This window comes from Carassius auratus, chromosome 7, assembly GCF_003368295.1.
Source record: "Carassius auratus strain Wakin chromosome 7, ASM336829v1, whole genome shotgun sequence".
Classification (NCBI taxonomy): domain Eukaryota; kingdom Metazoa; phylum Chordata; class Actinopteri; order Cypriniformes; family Cyprinidae; genus Carassius; species Carassius auratus.
Window position 1 is genome coordinate 7,460,251 of NC_039249.1, and position 22,221 is coordinate 7,482,471.

At 39.2% G+C, this 22,221-nt stretch overlaps 1 protein-coding gene and 3 non-coding genes across 5 annotated transcripts; all 4 read right to left on the bottom strand.

Annotated features, from left to right (window-relative positions):
- Positions 1 to 54: 54 nt before the first annotated feature.
- On the bottom strand, positions 55 to 21,922 carry acin1b (apoptotic chromatin condensation inducer 1b). Of its 2 annotated transcripts, none has more exons than XM_026266953.1 (17): positions 21,750 to 21,922; positions 20,693 to 20,758; positions 20,077 to 20,188; positions 19,523 to 19,599; positions 16,126 to 17,664; positions 15,806 to 15,855; positions 8,880 to 9,015; positions 6,397 to 6,442; positions 5,767 to 5,894; positions 5,359 to 5,514; positions 4,648 to 4,813; positions 4,402 to 4,547; positions 4,127 to 4,234; positions 3,536 to 3,643; positions 3,051 to 3,408; positions 2,860 to 2,957; positions 55 to 1,624 (listed from the first exon to the last, which is right to left on the bottom strand). In XM_026266953.1, the coding sequence occupies exons 1-17, from the start codon at positions 21,885 to 21,887 to the stop codon at positions 1,292 to 1,294; spliced, it is 3,765 nt and encodes a 1,254-aa protein (XP_026122738.1). In that variant the 5' UTR covers positions 21,888 to 21,922; the 3' UTR covers positions 55 to 1,291. The 2 variants fall into 2 exon arrangements, with proteins under 2 accessions (XP_026122738.1, XP_026122739.1); XM_026266954.1 differs by lacking the exon at positions 21,750 to 21,922 and adding an exon at positions 20,960 to 21,066.
- On the bottom strand, positions 15,953 to 16,053 carry LOC113106670 (small nucleolar RNA U6-53/MBII-28). Its single transcript, XR_003292543.1, has one exon. It is a non-coding gene; the product is annotated as a small nucleolar RNA U6-53/MBII-28 (small nucleolar RNA).
- On the bottom strand, positions 19,138 to 19,250 carry LOC113106668 (small nucleolar RNA U6-53/MBII-28). The gene has a single exon (XR_003292541.1). It is a non-coding gene; the product is annotated as a small nucleolar RNA U6-53/MBII-28 (small nucleolar RNA).
- On the bottom strand, positions 19,853 to 19,952 carry LOC113106669 (small nucleolar RNA U6-53/MBII-28). Its single transcript, XR_003292542.1, has one exon. It is a non-coding gene; the product is annotated as a small nucleolar RNA U6-53/MBII-28 (small nucleolar RNA).
- Positions 21,923 to 22,221: the final 299 nt, after the last annotated feature.

Consider the following 22,221-nt stretch of genomic DNA (forward strand, 5'->3'; position numbering starts at 1 on the left):
TAGTTACTGCTGCAGCTATTCTTAGCATTTAAAGAAAAACACACACACAACAAATTCCTTCAGTTTGTTTTATTATTGTTTGTACATTCTGCACATTCAAAAAAAAAAATAATCCAAAAACAGAATCTTTTGAAATATATCTTCAAAACTACAACATTAAAATAATATTAAAAGGCCTCTTGCTATCTTCTCTATAAAGGTTAAATTTATACCTTGTCTGATTCACAGAGCTGAACAGTAAACAACTTCATAAGACCAGGTTGGGGGCGCAAAAAAAAAAAAAAATTATGAGAACAGACGAGGGTGGAGATGAAAATCTAGCAAATGAATCTACAGTGTGGTTCATAGCATTGGATTTCAGTAGTCATTTTAATAATTTTACACAAAATAAAAATAAGAAACCCTCAGTGAGATCAGTGTCGACAGCAGGACCGGCTCTTCAACTCAACAATGGCCAAACATCTGGACAGGGGACTTGATTTAACAATTTGGAAAAATATGAATTGAATCTGGATACAGTGAATAAAAAGAAACGTAATATATATATAAAAAAAAAAGTCAAGCCCCATAATTACACACTTTTATAAACAATCCACTAGGTAACGCACTAGGTAAACTATAGATACAAAGACATGAAGACTATAGGGTGGCGAGAAGGAAAATCTGATTTATATAGTCTCATATAGTTTCTTTTGACTTTGGTGCTTGTGAGCTATAGACAGCACACCAATACACACACATATCCATAAGATTATTTTGAACTTTGAAAAAAAACATTCAACAGCCCTTCATTATGTTTAGTCCAGTTTCATTTGAGATTTAAGGATAGACGTTTTGACCGTGCTGAGTGCCTGAGATGTGTGCAGATGTGCACAGCGGCGAAACACTGGTGACATTATCACTGAGAAGACAAAATGTTAAAGGGACAGTTCACTCAAACCAAAATGGTCATCATTTATTCACCCTCATGTCGTTTAATGCCGTTTTCCTCTATGAAATGCAACGAGTAAATATTTCCTTTGCTTATTTCAGAGAAACATTTTGTATCTTAACTGATACAAATAAAGTCAATGAGATCCAGTTGTTTCAACTTCCTTGTATGGATGAAAAACCTGAAACCTTCTGTTTTCAGTAAAAAAGAAAAGAAAAAAAAAAGTTAGGAATGACATGAGGGTGAACAGATGATAAAACATTCATTTTTTGGGTGATCTATCATCCACGAGGCATTCATCATCCTTGGAGCTGTCATGTTGAGGACTCTGATCTTCCAAACCCTTCTCTCTCTCTGCACTCAGTGTCGTCTGTCTCTGGAGGAGATGCTACAGCTCTGTGAGCTTCTGCTGCCCCCTGCAGTTTTGGAGTCGCTACCACGGCCCCTGTGGACATCTCTCCTCTTTTCTGCCTCTCTGCCCCTCTCTTTCTCTCTTTCCTTACCTCTGTCTCTCTCTCCCTCAGTCGAACGTCTCACAACACCTGCTCCTCCTGTGTTCCCTCCCTCTCTGTCACGGCCTTTTGCACGCTCTCTACGTTCTTCTTGTTTTTTGTCCTCTTCCTCCTGGAGTTCCTTCCTTCTCTTCTCGCGCTCTTTTATGCGCTCCGCACGCTCCAGAGCTCTTTGTGTTGCCTGGGAAAACAGGGAAGACTTGAATAAGGGGGGGCGGGTGGTGGGTTAAGTGGTCTACGTGACTTAGGCTAGAGTAGGGCTGGGCGATATGATGAAATATATCGTCTGGACGACAGAAAATGTCTATCGTTTTATATAAGGCTCTATCGTTTACGCCACGATAAGGCATTTACGGCAGAATTTTACGTCAAGATGCACCTCACGCAACAGCATGCACGCTGCAATACATAAACAAACATGGAGGAAGATGGTAGTAGACGCGGTTCAGACCGGGGTAATTCTCAACAAAATGACCAGCCAACCCAAACCGAGGAGCTTGTACCTAAAAGAGGGGCGACTTCTGTTGCATGGACGCCTAAGGGGCCGTTCACATATCGCGCCTAAAAACACGTGGAAAACACTAGGCACGCCGCTTTTTCCTTTCTTTCCAAAGCGCTCGGGCAGTTGCGCCCCTGAGGCGTCTGCCTTTGCTAAGGAACCATGACGTGCTCTCTCCATGAGGACGCGGAAATTTCAGCAAAGGATAAATGGATTTGCAGCTCTAAAAATCGCTTGCAGTAGCTCTGCTACTAAATTTATTTCAAAATGGCAATCCATATACAGCTATGATCAGCTGTTCCCTCATCTTAGCTGAGCTTTCAACGTTTTTACGGGAAAGGATGAAGCTGATTGGTTAGTTCTTGTCACATGACCCACGGTGCGCTTGCGGCATTCTGAAAAGTTGAAAGGTTTTTAACTTGATAAAACGGGCGCGTCGCACCGCGCTTCCATTATGACCGCGCATACCGCGCGCCTACATTGGAAATAACGAACTTGAGCGCGCAAAGGACGAAATATGTGAACGGCCCCACAGGCTTTTACCTGTGGCACAGCATATAGCCATAGCTCCCACAGATGGAAGGAGATCACTTCTGCTGTTGCCAAGCATATCTACACGGTCGATAATAGCGGGTTGAAATATTTTAATGGCAGGTGTTAACATGACCAACAGTCTTGCTTGAAAAAAAGGTTCTAAATAAAATAAATATCTAGTCCATACTACCTTTATTTGTTTTGTATATAATTTCAAACTGCATTTCCACATTGCAAATTTATATAGACTATTCATAAACTGAATTAAAAGAAAAAATGCTATATCGTTATGTTTATCGTTATCGGATTATCAAATGAGCTATATCGGGAAATGAAATTTTGGCCATATCGCCCAGCCCTAGGCTAGAGGAAGTCATACTGACCTGTTCTTCTGTGAGAGGTAACCAGTATATACAGGGAGCTGCTTTAGTTTTGTGGAATAGGTCATCAAGAAGTTTTACAGGAGGCTCTTCTGGTTTATCTGGAGATCAAAGGGAAGACAATGTCAAATTAAGCCAAAGTAGAAAGAATATGTGATGTCATTAAACATTTCAAAAGATTTCGTTTTTCTCACCTTTCTTCTCTGTTTTCTTCTCTTTGCTCTTGCCTCTCTCTCTGCGTTTTCTGTCCCGTGATCGTGACCTCCTCGTTCTTTCCCGGTCATCCTTCCCGAAGTCCTTGACTTTATCCCGGTCCCACTCCCGTTCAGAACGAGTCCTCTCTCTCCTCTCCATTGCTCTTTCCCTCTCTGCCCACTGGTCTCTCACAGCTGCAGCTCCTCCATCTCGCTCTTTTGCTCGTTCCTTCTCTTTTTCGTGGTTTGCAGGTGGCAGTGGGTGATGGGCAGCAGGGCGGGCTGAGGTTCCTGAGGCGTGAGGGTCATGACCTTCAACTGCACGCTCACTGGACACGATACCTTTATGGAAGTCCACCTGGAGACCGAACAAAATACAACAAAATGAGAATGGTGTAAAGTTTGATTATAATAAGAGAGGATGAGCATGACTACAATAAAGACAGGAGCAGCAAAGAAAACAGTAGAAACAGATATAGGCAGACCTCATCCTGCTCGCAAAAATCCACACGTAGTACTTTGGGATTACTTGTGGGCCATTTCACACCATGCAGTGCTTCTCGAGTGGCCACAGCTTCTTCTACAGTGGAGTACTGAGAGAATATGACAGATTTGAGGTTAAAAAACAAACTAATGGCATCAGGTGGCACAATATAATTTCACTAATGAATTATGAGATATCACAAGGATAAACAATGCAAAATAAATAACACTACTGCTGAATAGTCTGTGGTCAATAAAATTTTTTTAATTCAAGCCTCTTATGCTCACCAAACCTGCATTTTATCACTCATACAGGCCAAAAAAATAAATTGTAATTGTGAAATCACAAAATATCCACTTAAATTTAAAGCAATTTAACTGATTCCTGCATTTTCAGCAGTCTCTATTTAAATAAAAAAAAAAAAAAAAGGAAATTTCAATCATTTTTGTTCATTTTATTATGTCCTTTAAAAACAAAAAAGTGTTAGTTTCTTTCAAAAAACAAAATCTTACTGATTCCAAACTTTTGAACTTTAGTGCAATGAAAATATAAATAATAATAAAATATAATAATAACAACAACAACAACTTACTGTGACGTAGCAGTGAGATTTGATCTTATCGATCCAGAAACCCTCCTCCACCAATGTACCAGTCCGGTTTAACAACTCCTTCAGTTGCCCTAAGGTGAAAGGTCGCACCTACAGAGAAACAGTTCAAATCAGGGGTCAGAAGGGCAACTAAACCTCGAAACTCAATCTAAAAACACAACAGGTGAGCGGCAATATTCGTATGGTCAAATTATTTTTGAATCAAATTAACTCCAACTTCAGTGAGTAGTGAAATGACAACGTGATTTAGTGCTTACCAGGTTGCAGACGTGTATGATGTGGGAGGTTTTTCCACGAGGAGGAGAAAGCTGGCGACCAGTCCTTATAGGGTCATCAATAGTTATGGACACACCTGATTTCTGCTGACTGATGGAGCGTCGCACCAAAGAATCATTGGGAGTGACTGAGAGAGAAAAACAACAATGTATAATTACAATTCTACTTACTACTAAAGTATGTTAAGATTACTTAAAAAATGGAACCAGCAAATCATGAATGGTCACCTTTTTTGGACTCAGCCTCCTGTATTTCCATTGAAACATCAGGGGACTTCTCCGGTTTCTTTTGTTTTTCTGTCTCTCCTTTAGTCCACTTCTGCTCTTCTTCATCATCCTCCTCCTCTTCCTTCATTTCTTTCTGCCCATTCTCGTGTCCATCAGATGGGACAATCTGGACCAAAGATACAAAAAAGGTTCACTGAATAGTAGAAGCAAACCATGAACTTTAAAAGACGATGACAAAATGCTTTTTTACAAAAAGATCCATTCCAAAACCAATAAAGCATTTAACTTTTTAAGAATGATTTAAAGCATGTTTAAGTTATTACTGCAGTACTGTGCCCTGGTGTTCATAGTACCAAAGACAAACCTTTAAGGCACAGTTCACCGAAAAATGAAAATCTGTCAATTTATGAAGCCATACATTTTTCTAAACCAGTAAGAGTTTTTTAAACATAAAAGATGATATTTTGAAGAATCTGAATAAGCAAACAGTTGCTGGTCTCCACTGACTTCCATAGTAAGGGAAAAATAAACACTACAAAAGTCAATAAGGATTCTTTGGTCACCAACATTCTTAAAAGCATCTTCTGTTAATTTAAGCAGAGGCTATTAATTTATACAGGTCTGAAATGACTTGAAAGATTATTACTGTATGAGCTATCCCTTTATTATTTGTTTTGGCAGCTACAAGTGACAAGCCTTTGTCATGCTCACCTGTGTCACTGTGCGTCTGATCTTGAGACCCTGATCCTCTTCCGGTTCCTCTCGCTCACGAGGCCCAGGTGAGTCTTCATCCCCAGAGAGACGCCCCTCATCTGGGTGAAGCTCGACCACTGCTTCCTGTAGGGGCTTGATGTCTGGAATTAATGTCTGTAAAAGAGTTTTGTAGTTAACATGCCAAGTTAGGTAAAATTACTCTTATGCAGTACTAATACACAAAGCTGGACAGCAGTATGTCCAATGTCTATATATTTAATATTTACAACAATTAAACTTGAGAATACTACATCACTGAACCTGTAACACTGAATTTATTCAAGCAGGCAAGCAGGCTGTCAAAAACAGGTAGTGATTCATCATGTATCTGTTAAGGTAATGTGGGAGCGGTCTTGGATAATTTACCTTCAGCGATTCAGTGGTGATGCTGATTGACGGCTTCTTGGCAGTGACCGCTGTACTAGAACCCCACCTTCTTTTTCTGCTGGCTCCACCCACCGGCTCTGCCTCAGATGACGCAATCTCCGTTTTACCTAGTGCCAAGGAAAATTAAACACCAAATTGCACAACCTAGAAACAGATCCAGCTGTAACGGTTAAAAGAACATAGCAAAGCTTATTATTCCTAATTGGCCTTGTAACTTTTTTTTACTGGTATGGTACTGCAAATTAATTCCGCTTCTTTATGCAAAGAAGAGCATGCTTTATTGTAATTGGAATGGGGTTTATTTCAACAATATGCACATCACATGACGTTGCAATGCACTGCTTTCTTTGTAGAACCTAAATAATAGGATGGATTGATGTTGGTAAAATTTAATTCATTTTGCACTCAAGCCAGAATTATTGTTTGCACTTGAAAAAAAAAAAAAACTTTGTAAGGACAACATCCTGCCCCATTAACAGGTTAACTATTCAGATCGACAGGTTTTAATACTATTTCGTTGTTTTGGAGGAAACACGCCGAATGGGCTACCTGCTAGCTACCTGTCAGTGGACAACGGGACAAAAGTAGTAGCATTTTGAAGACACTTACTGCTCAGGGAGATCTTTCGGGCAGCAAACGATTTTACAGCGGAGCTCTGAAATGAAATAGAAAGGAGGAGAAACAAGATCCCAGTGGATGTGTGGAGGAAGAGCCAGACACAACAGACATTGGGAAAAGGAGGGGAATGAGAGAAAGGAGAAGGGGAAGAACAGATGCACAGCTATCAGTTACACCAATAATGTACAGTTGCATTGACAAACTGAGGCTTTGAGAATCCCATCATTATTATAAGCTTTCTGAACTTTAAAAGTCCCTTATTTTTGTTATTGCTTTAGTTTTTACTTTAACATGACTTCTGCTAACACATGCTTGACCAAATTCCCTACTTTCCCATATGTACTCTAAAATACAGGATTACTAACACCCTCTAACCTCATTATTAACAAAGCAAAAAACCTTCTTTCCACTTTAAGTAATTTAAAAACAAATACATCTTGGGAAAAAGGGTTTTCCTGGTACCATTGACACCTGATTCCTCTCTGGCTTGGCTATGGCCCAACCGCACAGCAGTGCGCACTGTATCTAGGCAACAAAGGTCCAATCAGAGGTGGCTGCTGAGTGAGGGCGAGATACGATCACAATTGAGTGTGCTGATTGACCAGCTGACAGGAACTGCACTTTGTCTCAATAGCTGTTTTTGGCTCTTGTGGTGAGAATTTGTTTAAAATGGTCTTTGAAAAAGTCTTTGAAGTTTTTGTTGAATGTTCAGGAAGGAACGTAAGTCTGTGGCAAAAAACTCCCGGTGTCCACGCTAGCCGGGGAGACGGCATCCACACTATGAAACAACAAGATCCATGTGACGTTTGACAAGCCAAAATCCTGGGTATAATCCGTCAAGGCATTTTATCATTGCCATCAAGTCCTTTGTACACACAGCCTGCCACAGCCTGTCTTAGGTTCTCACTCTGGTGCCGTCCACAAGTTCATCTGGGAATTTGGGTGAGTAACGGCAGAAAGAGGAAGGTTTTCTTTTTCTCAAACAGCCAGGTACAAAGTTCTTTGAAATATTCCATAAAGTCCATTTGTATTCCAAGTCCTTTAAAAAAAAAAGAAAAGAAAAAAGGCATGGCTGTCGATAAACTGATGAGACAAATATGGAAGGAAAAACTGCTTGTAGTAAATGAGTCCATAAGCCACGCTTCATTGTCTCAGATTGTTCGACTAACTGAGATCAGTCCACAGGCATGTGAGAAATAGCAGATGTCTGCGTAATGAGTCTCTGCAGATATCAGTTCATTCAAGTACTGAAGTGTGTGCAAAAATAGCAGGGGGCGTCAAGACAGCTGTGTTCCCATCATGTTGACAGGAAGAGTCCATCTGATGCTTGTGTTTGGCCAGTGTAAACGCTCTGAAAAATGTCTCTGTTGGTGAGCATCACTCTTTCTTTGGCATACTACGACTGACACCTCCCCCGTCTCACCAGCTATTTTGGCTTCTCTTAAGCAGTCCCATCAGGAGGCCACATCAGTTTTGTATGACGAGGTAGTGGCCAATGATCCAGCAGGTTCCTTCAGGCTAAGTGTGCAGTGGTGACTCTGGGGGCCTAGCTCAGGTACAGCCGAGACGCTTGGGCATAGCGGGGCAGGTGATGGAGGTGGTAGAGGAGAAGAGGTGGTGGCGGTATGCAGGTACCAGTATGAGCAATGGAAGAGGGGAGGGCACCTTCACAACAAAGCAATCAATGGGATTTTAAACCACAAAACAGTCAAACTACCAGATCCAGAGATAAAGACAAAGGGAACAAGAGTGAGAGACAGAGTGGAAGAGAGAGAGAAATAGCTGGAAGAGAGAGGACAGAGAGAGACTAGAACCTACATCTCAAACTACATGTTGCCAGTCTATCATACTGCGCACTACAACTCAAATACACACTGCGCTGTTTAACTAACACTTAGGGCACACTATGACAAGGACTGTTTTATAAAGGGATGATTTTAGATCTCAAAGGAGGGGTATTAGTCTGAAAACTTTCGAAAAGCAGTTGCCTCTCTAAACTTTTCTAAAGCACCATTGCTAAAAATATTTCATAAAATAAAAATCGTTAATCTCATTAATCACCTGACTAGTTTTAGACCATTTTAACTCATCTTGACATCTTTTAAGCAACAAAAGGATTTACATTAAACACAAAAAGGCATAACATCTAAATGTGTTAAACTGCACTTTTAAAATTAGCTCTGATTCATCCACGCTCACACACAATGAACTCAACAGTGTCTAATTTCACACATTATTAGCCATCCACATCCCCCACACACTGCTGCTACATAGTAAAAAGGAAAAACAGAAGAGGATAATGGCAATAATAGTCTAACATCCAGTCCTACATATAATCTAAAGACAGACAACAAATGTGAAATCACTTTGACTCCAAAAGATTCCCCTAGAACAGCCTTACAAACTTCAGTCATGCCTCCCTATATTTCAGGCTTATGGTTTCCACTGGATCTTCATTCTGTGGGCCTTCTTACCTCCTCTGGGCGGGTGTTGCTGGAATCTGCCCCCTGGTGGTCAGACTGTTGCATAGCACTCTCTGAATGAGAGTGGCCCTCCAGTTCCATGGCAACTTGGCCTGCAGGCTCAGAGAGAGCTTCCTGCTTTACATCCCTAGAGAAAGAGTCAGCGAACAAGAGTAAGGGAGATAGAAAGAGAGTGAGGGGTAAGGTGGCTGAGGCTGGTTGATCTGGGTCACTAACTATAAATAACTGCCTGGCTACATTTTTTGCATTATTGACACACTATTTTCTATTTAATACTGTAAAGTTGCTTTGACACAATCTGCATTGTTAAAAGTGCTAAGTAAATATAAGGTGACTTGACTAAACGACTCTCACTGCCAGCATCACACATACATACATGCATAAGATGATATATGCCATGGTAGAAAAACTTGAAAACATTGAGAGGGAAAAACAAATACATGCGTATCTTGCAATTGGCTGACTGTCATCAACACATTCAAAAAGACATGAAAAAATTAGTGGGTAGGAATTGAGACATAACTGAATTGTTGTACAGCTAGAGACGTAAAAAACTGAAGATTAAAAACGGGAATATAAATGCAGTGCATTTATTATTCACAATACCACAGATATGTAGAACAATATATACACATCTCAGTAGGTTCATAAAAATGTATCGTCACCACAGTCTATTAATAATTCAAAAGTTACGATAAAAATCAAGCAAATGGCCTCTTGGAATTATAGAGGTTCTGCTTTCTGGCCCTTGAGCATAGCACAGTTTTCAACACTGATAATAAAGGTTTACTCAGCACTAAAACAGCATATCCGAATGATCTCTGAAGGATCATGTGACACTGAAGACTGGAGTCATGGTTGCTGAAAATTCAGCAGTTCAATCATAGGAATAATTGACATGTTAAAATATTTTAACATGATTACCAAAGTTATTTCAACTTCTTTAAAAAAATATATATAATATATATATAATAGAAATAACCTTACTAAGCCCAAAACCTCTGAAAATTTAGTGTACATTTGATGACCTTCATAACAAACCATCAGCTCTCACAATAACATAAGCATTTAAACACATATAACGGACTTGTCTGAATTATATGAAACACTTATGATGTAAAAAAAATGTAAACCATGTAAACCATGGCAAACAAAGCACTGACAGGGAAAAAGATTCATTGTCTCCTGACATCGCCATAACATACAGGTAATACAATCAAATTCATTGTTCAATAGATAACCAATCCCTCTCTCTCACACATAAACACACCTATGCACCACACCTTGACACCGTGGTCTCTAGAGATACAACAGCCCTAATGCCATTTGCTCTGAAAAACTGCCACAGGATTCTCAGAGCACAAGGCTTTCCCTTTGTATAAAAGCAGTCAACACATGCTGAGGGGAAGGGGGACGGGTATCCAGAGCCCCCGTGGACAAAAAAGCCAAGCGCTTAGAATACTTAACATTTACACATGAATGCGAAGAGGAAAACCTGAAAGACGGCCTTAAACTGAACTACACTGGCCTCAGAGTTCATTTTCCATACATTAAGACACTTGCTAACAGTTAATGAGGAATAATTTATTCAGACTGACTGTCAAATAATAATCATATACAGAATGACATTTTTCAAAGTGTGATTTCTTTAGATAAAAACACATATCTGAGATTTTCCATCACTGATGTCATTGCTCACTAGGGAACATCCCCTTTCCCCTTGAGGACTTCCAATGCCTAGTATATGAATACATTTCTTAAGATTTGCTTCCTTTAAAGAAAATAGTTGAAACCTAATACACTTTTCTATATGGACCAAGCAACTATCATTTGAAAAACAAAACTTTTAGCACAAGATCATTCTTAGTGTTTCCTGACCACGCGGTTAATTTCAGCATTAAGTAACAGGTTTACTACGCTTAACTGCTTACATAAATTGTTACACTGTTAAATGGGCTTAGGTGAAATGCAAGCCGAGTTAACATTGTTTTATTCATAAGATGAGATGTTGAAATCCTTTTCATCGTGAACATGGGTATCTCCATGACTAATTTAACACTACACACATCTATCATGATTAAAAATTGCTGACATCCTTAATGAATACAAGAGCCTAAACAAGACCCCCTTCCTCCGATTTCATGACCAAAACTCCTGCGTTTCAATCCTTTTCAATCCAATCTACTGATATACCCATAAACATTCTTTTTTGGGGGAAAATATGCACCGTTTGATTCCATTAAAACGTTATGACGCCAAACATTATATCTTGGTGGGCAGCAAGCAGCTCACTGGGGTTTAAGACACAGCTAAAAGCCCTCGAGATTTCGAGAAGGAATCAAAAATAAAATAAAAATGTTTATTTTCACGTTTAACTGAAGACAATACAGGGTCAACAATACAAACACAATCGCTCGATCGATTGAGCTCATAGTTTAAATGTCCATCACCTAAACGATGCGCCTAAGCAGCGCTGGAGGGCATTTCTAGAAACCACCTCTCCCTCTCAACCCTTACCCGTTTTTGTTGCCGTCCGACAGCATAATGTCAGGCTGTAACCGGGACCGCGACGACCGATTCTTTACCGGTTCTGCCGGTCGCGGATGCGTAGGAAGAAATGTGCGAAGTGGACGCGCTGCAAGGCTGTGCTTTTTTTTTTCTTGTGCAATGCGTCGATATAGTCACGGCGGCGCTCACAGAGCAGCCATATTGAGCAGCGCTGGGGAAGTAGTACGAGCAGGACCCCTCCTCCGAGCCACGCCGGTTGATAGGCTGTCGTATAGAACGCCTGATTAAAAAATACAACCGCCCTCTTATTTCATATTCCAAAGTCAAATGAACTGTTACGTGGACTGGGTTTTAAAGGTTTTCATTTAGATTACCTTATTTTCTGACTGCTGAACGTTTCTTACAATTAAAATAAAGTTTGTGAACCCTTAAAGGCTCAGTTTTTAATCAAAATTATGTCATTATTTATTTTCGTATGCTACATAATTGTAATTTTTTTCCGCCCTCAAGTTGTTCCAATTGCTTATTGTGGGGACAAAAAAATAAATAAATATCTTAATTTTATTTTATTTTTCACAGAAGTAAATAAAGTCATTATTAATTTTTGGGTTAATGTATCCCTTTAAGAATTGTCTTATTTTCTGCATTTACAATAATTGTTATCAGCTCTTTATCAAGTACATAATAGCAATCCAAGTTAAACAAATATTACACAAATGTTTTCATATTCAACTTTTTTATTGACCACAACTGTTGACTGTTTGGCTGGAAAATAAAGTATTTTGTTAACACTTCAGAATAATGTTCTATTAGTTAAAGTATTAATTAACATGAAAAAAACAATTAACCATACATTTATTAATGTATTTATTAACCTTCCTTAATGTTAATGAAAATGCATTCAATGTTAGTTCATGCTAATTTACAGTGAATTAACTAATGTTAACTTAACAAGCAAAATTTTGATTTGAATAATGCATTAGTAAATGTTGAAATTAACATTAGGATTAATAAATGCTGTAGAATGATTGTTCTTTCCTTAGTTCATGTTAACTAAATTAGTTAACTAACATTAATTAATGGAACCTTATTCTAAAGTGCTACCAGTATTTCTAATAGGTTTGACGTCCAGCATGCTGGGTAAAAATGGAAACCATATAAGTAATCCATGGATGGAAACACATCACATAGTTAAGTATTATTAAATGGAGTAATTGACCAAATGTCCTGATCCACACTTCCACAAATAGCCAACTGATGATGACTGATCCACACTTACTGAAAACATTGAGTTGATTTCTGCTGCTAAAAGTGGGTTACTCCAGATACGCAAAGCAAAGGTTCAAATACTTTTTCACTCTCAGATCACTTTATAATGCATTATATATTTCCACTTTTTTGTTTTATTAGGACCTCTTTATTTGGCCAAATGACTTTGAGAACTGATCTCAATGTATATCAAATTTACGCAGAACTACAGAAAATTATTTAGCCTTTTGGGTGGTCCTGCATCTAGACAAATTACAGTGTTTCCATGGATGGCAAAGGGGAGACAATAGTTATGAAAATCAATGAGGTGTGAAAGATAGTTTCACTGAAATGTGTGACTTGAATGGCAAGCATCCAACACCTTTTGACCAATGAATTTTTTGCCTTTTCCAGTCATTTGAGCTAAAATGGCAATTAATAAAAAAACATTTAAGTTGAACCATGGTCCTAGTGCCGAACCGCGGTTCAACTTAAATCTGACACATCTGTAATATGGTTTGCTATAAATAACACATAAAACAAACAGGGTTCGGCTAATGCATGTTTCGGTTAATGGATGTGCATTCTGGCTTCCCTATACATTACAACAACAGCAAAAAAAAGAAAAAGAAAAAAAAAAGTTGACAATTTACTCAGTCTTGTTCAATGCAAATGCTGGAACTCATGTAAGCTTTGCCAGTTTAAACATTTAAAAGCCAGAAGACGTGGGTTCGCGCAAATATAAACAAATATAAAATTCTTTCTGAAGTATTGTTTAAATGGACAAATTCGCACAATTTTTTTTTTCAAAATGCCCATCCTGGTAAGTATCCTACAACAGACATAGCCGGTTGAACATACTTACATTGTTCAATTTCTGTACTTAAAAACTAAATGTTAGACTTGCCTAAAAAAAGAAAAAGAAAATCAGTTTTTTTTGTATCTTTACTCTTCTGTATTTATTTTTGCTGTTGCTTGTAGTTAGATTAGTCTTAAATGTTTGCCTAAAAATAGCACACACCGAACCGTACCAAAACTGTGACTCTACAACAGTGATACATACTGAACCACTAGTAAGTTGAACCTTTCCAACCCTATTTTGTAGCATACAGTCACAAACAGAATGAGAGCATCCACTAAAAAAAAAAAAGTCAATTGATATGCAGACTGTTGTTTATTTGAATTCTGTCTCTCTTGAGACAGCTTGTGCTGTGACACACCGGTCATCTGATCGCAACTTGGCGATAGACTTTTTGCACAAATAATTATTTTGTGTGTGTTTTGTGGGGAATGTGGCTGTATCTGTATGATTAGCATCTTTATGAGAGGACATTAGCATGTGAAAACTGACTGAATGACCTATCAGTGTGAATGCTGTCTATGAACTATCATAAGAGTGTGACTATTACTGACTATATGGCAGGCCATCTGTATTATTACCATCTGTATGACCGGCCATCTGCATGTGATTACTGATGACATACCCAGCAATCAGTGTGAATGCTGTATGTCTGGCAAACAGAGTATGTACTAGACATACAAAGCTTCTTTTTTTTTTCATTTTTACTCAAATTATTCTTATTGCATTTTTCTAGTGCTCAAATAAATCACTTGTACGAAGTCTAATTTATTTTTAATCCAAAAAGTATGTAGTGATATGTATAATGACTCAAGTAGTTTGTAGAACCCTTACATTTGTAAGTGTTACATTTTGTGGCTATTTTTCCTCAAACAGGGGGTGGGGGAGACTAGACATAGTCTCACAAAAATGGCTGTAGGAATTTAATTTTTTTTATGGTATCTTCAAATTTGAAATATAAACTCATGAGAAATATAAAAAAATTAATTAATAGGCCTATAATAAAAGTGACAAATTGTTTTCATAAAAAAAAAAATATGCGTAACATAGCCATTCGATCGTACTGGTGCCTTTATCAAAATAAAATAGTCAACCCAACATACAAAAGGTTACTGATCTAAAGGATCTAATCTAAAAAGGCCTACCGGAACACAAAAATCTTGACATTTTCTGGAACAGGATCCAGCAGGATCAAACTAAGTACTGGTCATAATACTCACACAAAAATGTCTGATGTGAGCAACATTGTTTTTTGCTTCATCAGCTCCGGTGGAAGTTCTCTGACTGTGCAGCACAACCACACGCGCCAAAGTTACGTTTGGGATAATTTTATTTTAAATGCCATTATGTCAGCTGAAAACACTGCAATTTCATTTTAAAATACAACAGCAAGCACAACAAAATTTCAAGAGGCACGTTCAGCAGTCTCCAATTCCAGAAAACAGTCAAAATCATCTCAAACATACAGCGCGCTCTCTTCATTTTACCAAATGATCATAAAAACATCTATTAATTTTATAATCCTGCTACTAGCATTTTATTTAAACTAAACCCCCTTTAATTCGGGTGAGAAAAGGTTTGTTTTTTTTGAGTGGGTTTTGTGCATCCTGTCATACCGGTGACTGCGTGTCGCTGCAATGGATGCAATTTTGCAGCATTAAGGTTAACGATTAATCGATGAATTGATCGATAATTTCAATGACGATCGATCATGGAAAAGATAGAAAATTGACATCATTATCGACTCCTAAAATGTCTTCTTTCCTAATTTACCTACCGCATTTTCCGGACTATAAGACACACTTTTTTTTCATAGTTTGGCTGGTACTGCGACTTATAGTCAGGTGCGACTTATTTATAAAAATTAATTAAACATGAACCGAGAGAAATGAACCAAGAGAAAACATTACCGTCTCCAGCCGCGAGAGGGCGCTTTATGCTGCTCAGTGCTCCTGTAGCCTACACTGAGCAGCACAGAGCCCCCTCTCACGGCTGGAGACAGTAATGTTATCTCTTGGTTCTAAATAAATGCGACTTATATATGTTTTTTTCCTCATCCTGACGTATTTTTGGACTGATGCAACTTATACTCAGGTGCAACTTGTAGTCCGAAAAATATGGTAAATTGAATGTGTATCACACTGTTGTCAGGAACTGTTACCATTCTTTTTTTTTTTTTTCAGGTGTGAGTGGGGGTGCAGATTAGCAGACTAATAAGCAAGTTGAATTATACACTGAAATAAATGTTTTTTTTGTACCTGTACAATACAATGTAACTGTGTCTATGAAAGACTTTACTGACCTTGAAGATTGAGCCTTTTTTTCATCATCTTTTCTGTTTTCTTCCTCACCCTGGTTGAAATGAAGAAAGACAATTTTATCAAAATTCCAATTAACAGTAAATTCATTGCATTATGTACTTTTTATTGTTTCTAGAACTCTCTGTGTTTGTCCTCAGATCACACTAGCAGTGTGAGAAGTTGAGCTGAACTCATGTACACCCAGTCTGATTGGTGCATCAGTATTAGCATGGCAGAATCATCATCAGAACACAGTAAAGGCAGAAGTAACCAGCAAAATTAAAATGCATAGGTCTGATATGTGGATAAGCCAATTACGCACCTTCTTTTGGGTGGTTGGGCTGGATTTATCCTGTGAAGGAGAGCTTGAAGAGTGAGAAGATGAGGATTCTGAATCGGTGTCAGATGATGATGACTGACGTCGTTTATGACCTTTCTCTCTCCGTGAATGGTCTCTTGTTGTATCCATTTCTCCTTCTTCAGATGTAGAGTGTGCAGATTTTAAAAACTTTTCACTCTCTTCTGCTGGTTTAGGTGACTGCTTCGGTGGCCCTTGGTCTAAAACTTTCACTTCTTTCTCTTCTTCGTGTTTTGATTCAGGTGTTGTTGTAGAGGCTTCTGGCTCCATAGCAACAACTTCAGAGCACTTCGGCGCTGATGTGAGCACTGACACCTGCTCAGGCTTAGAGGATGATGTAAGTGAATCAGGTGGTGGGACCTCTGAGAAAATGTGCGGCCTTCTAGTTGGGAAAGTGGTGGGTGATGTCAAATGTAATGGTGCAGAAGTCTCATCCACGTTCTCATATTCTTTTTCCTCACTTCTTTTTTGCTCATCTCTCTCCTCCTTCAACTCAGATTCTTGAGTATCTTGTTGAGCAGTGGGTACTGACACTGACACCTCTGACCCGAGAAGCTTCTGAGCTGAGTCTTGCACTTCTGCTTCACCATCCTCGTGCTCTTCAACTTCCATCCCTCCTTCGCCTTCCATCCCTGCCTTCTGTGCACCACCAAACACGCCCTCCGATTCCATTTTGCGGACCAGCAGGCTAAGTGGACCAGGTCTGCGTGTGGATGGGGGTTCTGGGCTACTGGATCTAGAACTGGAGCTGGACTCCTGTCTTTTGAGGGATGGAGGAGAGACCATGCCTGCCCCTGGAGCAGCACCTTCTGCTAGGCCTGCTGCCTCATCTTGGTCATGTGGGCTCTGTTTGGGAGTGTCAGGTAGCGGGAAAGACAGCTCTGGAGGTGGAGATGGGGGAGGAGTAGGTTGACGGAGCTGCAGAGGTGGCTGGAGGACTGGTTGAGGCTGGGGAGGGATGTGCTGCGGTGGTTGAAGCTTTCTGCGGGATCGTTGGGGGACTGCAGCTGGTGGAGTGTGTACAGGAGGAGCCCGGACGTTCTTTTTCCCATGTGAGGTAGGACCCCATTCATCGTCTTCATCACTGTCGTCATCATCATCATCCTCATCATTGTCATCGCTATCCACTTCAGCACAAGCTGCAGCCCTCGCGGAACGGCTGAGCTGCAACACTGAATGAGCAGGACCTGCTTCGACCGGGGCCGTTCCCTCTCTTTCCTGGGCACGGGGCAACATGAGAGGCAAGCCTTGACGCTCAGGTTGTCCAACGACACGCACAGACAAGGAGGCAACTGCACGTGGAGGAGAGGGTGTTGCAACCTCCTCATGGCCCGGAGGGAAAGAAGGATGCCAGATCCTCCCAGCTTTAGTGTCGGGTGACTCTTGAGACACTGGAACAGGGCCTGTATCCAACCTTTGTGATCCCAATAAACCCGGGTCCTGTGGCAACCCTCCTCCTCCACCTGCCTGGGTTGCAGGCAGATGAGAGTGTAAGATGTGATGCTGGAAAACAATGAAAGATCAAACACATCCATGAAAACTGTGAAGATGTTCCCAGATACACACTTTTTAATTAATTATTTAGTAGTGATAATGTAATGCAATCTAATAAGTAGGGCTGGTAAGTGATTAAAATCTAATTTTTATCTAATTCACGATGTGGTGATTAATCTAATTAATTGGACATCAAATTTGGAGAACTTACTCTGAAAAAAATCATTTAAAAGTCATTGTTGTGTAAAGCATCAAAAAGGTAGGTTCAGCAAGAAATATTTTGTTTTATAAAGTATATTACATTTATTTATGATGAAAGAATTTTAATTTTTGGTTGGGTGAACTATAACTTCAATAATTTATTTTCTCAATTTTATTATTTTTTACTATGAAAATGTTAAATTTAATGAAATTATACAAAAAATAATAAACTAAAACTACCAGCGGCATTACAAGATGGAAATATAGACTGGAAAATATATTTACACTTGCTCTATACCCTACTTTCATGACACTGACTCACTGTGGAGTTGAACGTTTTTATCTTAACAGCTCTTAACTCCGAAAGTGCACCTGGATGGTTAGATGCATGATGGGCTAGTATACATTTATTTATGCATTTAGCAGGCACTTTTTCTCTAAAGCGACTTACAGTGCATTTAGGCTAACATTTTTTACCTAACATGCTCCATGGGAATCGAAGCCACAACCTTTTGTGCTGCTAACGCAATGCTTTACCAATGAGCCACAAGAACACAGCAGCGCAAAATATAAGGTAATACTGTTTACTCAGTTACAAATTTGACTGATAAATGATAAAGAGTGATAGCCCCTTTTGTATTGCATTGCATATGAGGGATGACAGATTGATAAAAAAGACATGCTATTTGTGACTAGATATTTGATACTTTGCGGTAAAAGTGTCTCTCTGATCTACTTTGCCCTATCAGAGCGGCTCCCTTTAATTTTTTTGTAAATTGTGAAGACCTCTGACAGTCTTACAAACTGTATCCAGTATCATAAGAATGATGGGTTACATTTTGTTTTATGTAACCTTTTCACAGTTTACACAGGGCCTGCTGTCTTGTCTTTTTGGCTTGTTGTTTCTGATTGCACTTTAACCTCAAGGGGGAAATCCATATCAAATCTCAGAAGGTAAAATCAAAACAAAAAGTTACAACTTGTTCTTTGTCATCTGAGTAATGATTTTAATTAGGGGGAAAAAAATTTGGGGATTTTTTTTTTTTTTGCCATATCATCCAGTCCTAAATTTTAGGGACCTTTTCTAGGCTCCATCACGCAGTAAGTTGTTACCCTGCCTTATATTAGTCATCAATCGACTGTATGAAATGGCAGATGATCCACTTAGGTCTGGGGCGAGGCAAGTGTGTTAATTGCGTTATTTTTATCCTTAATTAATCAAATTAATGTGTTACTTACCAGCCCTACTAATAAGCAATAATAAGAGCAAACTTCCTAGTATTTCCTCAGAGCACACTGCAAGTGTGAGGAGTTTAGTTGAACTCACTTACACCCAGAGTGACACATTCAAACTCTGGTGCATCAGTATTAGCATGGCAAGCTCATCATAGGAAACTCTCTACTGAGTCTACATGATTGCATATATGTGGTGTAAATTCTAACTGCTTGAATAGAAAACCAATGCTGTCAAAGCAGGCAATGATTTTTCTGGACAGTTCCCTAATCAATACATCTCTAGTATATTACAAGCCACAAATCAAATCACCATGTGTATTTTCTGATCAAATAATTCTGATAAATAAATCGAAGGCACAACTACATCAAATAAGACTTTACTTTGTCCAAACATTTAAGTCAGTTTTATACAAAGACTAAGTGTGCTTACTCTCTCTGGTAGAAAGGAAGAGCTATCTTTGGTTGGTGTGGGTTCATCCTCCTCAGGACCAGCAGGACTCTGGGTCTCTGAAAGCAGCATATTGCAAAGGTCATTTATAGTTTATATAGTAAATATATATAGTTAACATATATAGTTATGTACTAAAGTTTTTTTGAATTTGAAAAAAAATGTAAACAACCTAAAGTGGCTGAAATTGAAAGCATAAATGCAGGAGTAAGTCAATGCCCCTATGAAATCCTTAATGCAGAGGTTAAAAATTTAATCTAATGAGCAAACAAAGAATACCACTGTTGGATAGCCATTAACAACCACCTAGAATTTCCTCAGAGCACACTGCAAGTGTGAGAAGATAAGTTAACTCACTTGCACCCAGACAGACTGGTGCATCGGTATTAGCATGGCTGGCTCATCACTGGAAACACTAAATTAGTGTATGAGACTTCAAACATTATGCATCACTGTATGTTATTACACCAGGCACAGATGGTGTAGTCGAGTCAGTGTTATAACCTGCGTGTATATGTTCATGTGAGTCTGCTTACCATCTGCCTCAGTGGCCTCCCGGGCTTCTCTCTCCAGTCTCTGTCGGAGGAGCTCCTGCTGTTTGGCCAGGTACTGCTTTATAAAGCTGTTCTGACTCATCTCCTCTCCAATCTGATACATACACAGAGAGCACACTCCAGTCAAGGTCATCCCATTTACAATTCTTGGAGCCAACAAGCATGACAAACTTGCGGTAGTCGTGTAATAGACGTTCAGACGTTATAAATGACAGATTTGTGTGCTTGATTTATGATTAAAATTAATAATTTATGTGATGCCCTGATGGAAGTCTCAGTAATTCCATAATTCAATTTAGCTTTTTATTATTTAGAAAAGTTGTATGGATTGTCAAGTAAACCGAAGTTGACTACAGGTAAATGTGTTCCTTTATTTAAAAACATACTAAAATGCCTATTATTTAATAAAAAGTAACGACTATCAGTCAAAGTGCATGTTGTATGCAACAAGTTTAAAACCATGTTGAAAATGTAAAAGAATAAGAAAAGAATACATCAATACAGTGAGCTTTATAGAATGCCGAAACATTTTAAACACAGAAAACTATAATTTTATAATCTATAAATGACGGAAATTAAATTAAAATGTCTTCCTTACCTGCGAATTGGGCTGAAGACCAGTTTGATGGGTAGATGATCGTTGGAGATTCTCCAACATAAGAGCCTTTAAAAACATAGCAGATGATGCACATTTAAATACAGATGTAGTCATGCACATTAAACCCAGTAAACGAATGAACAGTATTTTTTTATAAACACTGTCTGTTCCTAAATCCGATCAAGCATGTTTCTTGCGATACAAACCTATGCAATACATTCTTAATATAAAGAAAAGGTCCGAGAACTTCGAAAATATCTCACTTACCCGAGCAGCACACCATGACCGCTTTCGGTTTGATACACGAGAGAGACTGAAGACGCGTCGCTGAATTAAGTGTTTATATTAGAGGTGACAGTGGCATTAGCCTTTCACATTATTCGCTACATTAGCACATACTTAGCAGATGACTCCGTTAATCTGACAGTTTACCGGTCGTCATGCTAACCGTCGATGGAAAATAGGCACTGAAAGAAAAAGTCTCTCACGTGAATACGATTTTGATCAACTGAAAGTGTGAAATACTCCGACCCCCTAAAACGCGGCATTTATAACCAAATTAGTTTTAGTGATTTACATATAATAGCCCACAAGAAATGCCCAAACTTGATTAACGAGCGTTTGTATAATTGTAATTCCAATAAATGTAATTCCAGTTTACATATGTAGAAACTATAAACTACTGGTTATTTCTAAAATGTTTATAAATGTGCAAGTGTCAAACGCGAATCCAATAACACCACACTGACAAGCGCGCGACCCACTGCAAACATACGACGCGCGGGCACGACGTCAACTCCGAGACCTCGGCTTGTCATGACCCACAGACTGTTTATAAAGCACCCTTTCTGCTGTATTATCTCAATTACGTGATATAACTGCACAAATAAAGGAAAGCAATTGCCGTGCGGCGCGGTAAACGATTCAAACTATCCACATGCACGCGACGAGCATTCCCGCTCTCGAAGCAGCGATACTTGGCCTGTCTGTCGCTCTCGTCTCCTGCTCAACTTGACAGCAAGCGTAAGGTTTAAGCCTGCAATTTGACCAGACTCACCCCTTTCAGCCGTTTAATGAGTGCATTTTTCTGTCCACTTTTGGCGAGCCCTCTTTGCTCCAGGGCGGTTTTTAAATCCGCCACACGAAGCGAATGAAGCGGTTTGCCGTCTAACGTAACATCCTCGAGTTCCGCCATTTTGCTTCACGAACTTCTGGGGCCGTTCACGAGCGCACTATGCGCGCGTGACCGAGCACTGATCTCCGGAAGAGAGGGCCAGATAGACATGAAAACAGAAACAAGTGGCTGCGCTTGCAAAAACGGGCATGAACAAAGCTTTCAGCTCTGCTCCATGCGATTTGTAGTCTGCATCCAGGATATTTAAGTTACAACAACAGTTTAGAATTGCACTCATTGTGACCCCTGTGTCCTTCAAAACACAACACAAGCAGAAGCGCATGGCTTAATTCAGTTTCTAAAACCATCCTAGAATCTGTCAGTTTGCTAGTCTATCAGGTTGCTCAATTGCTGG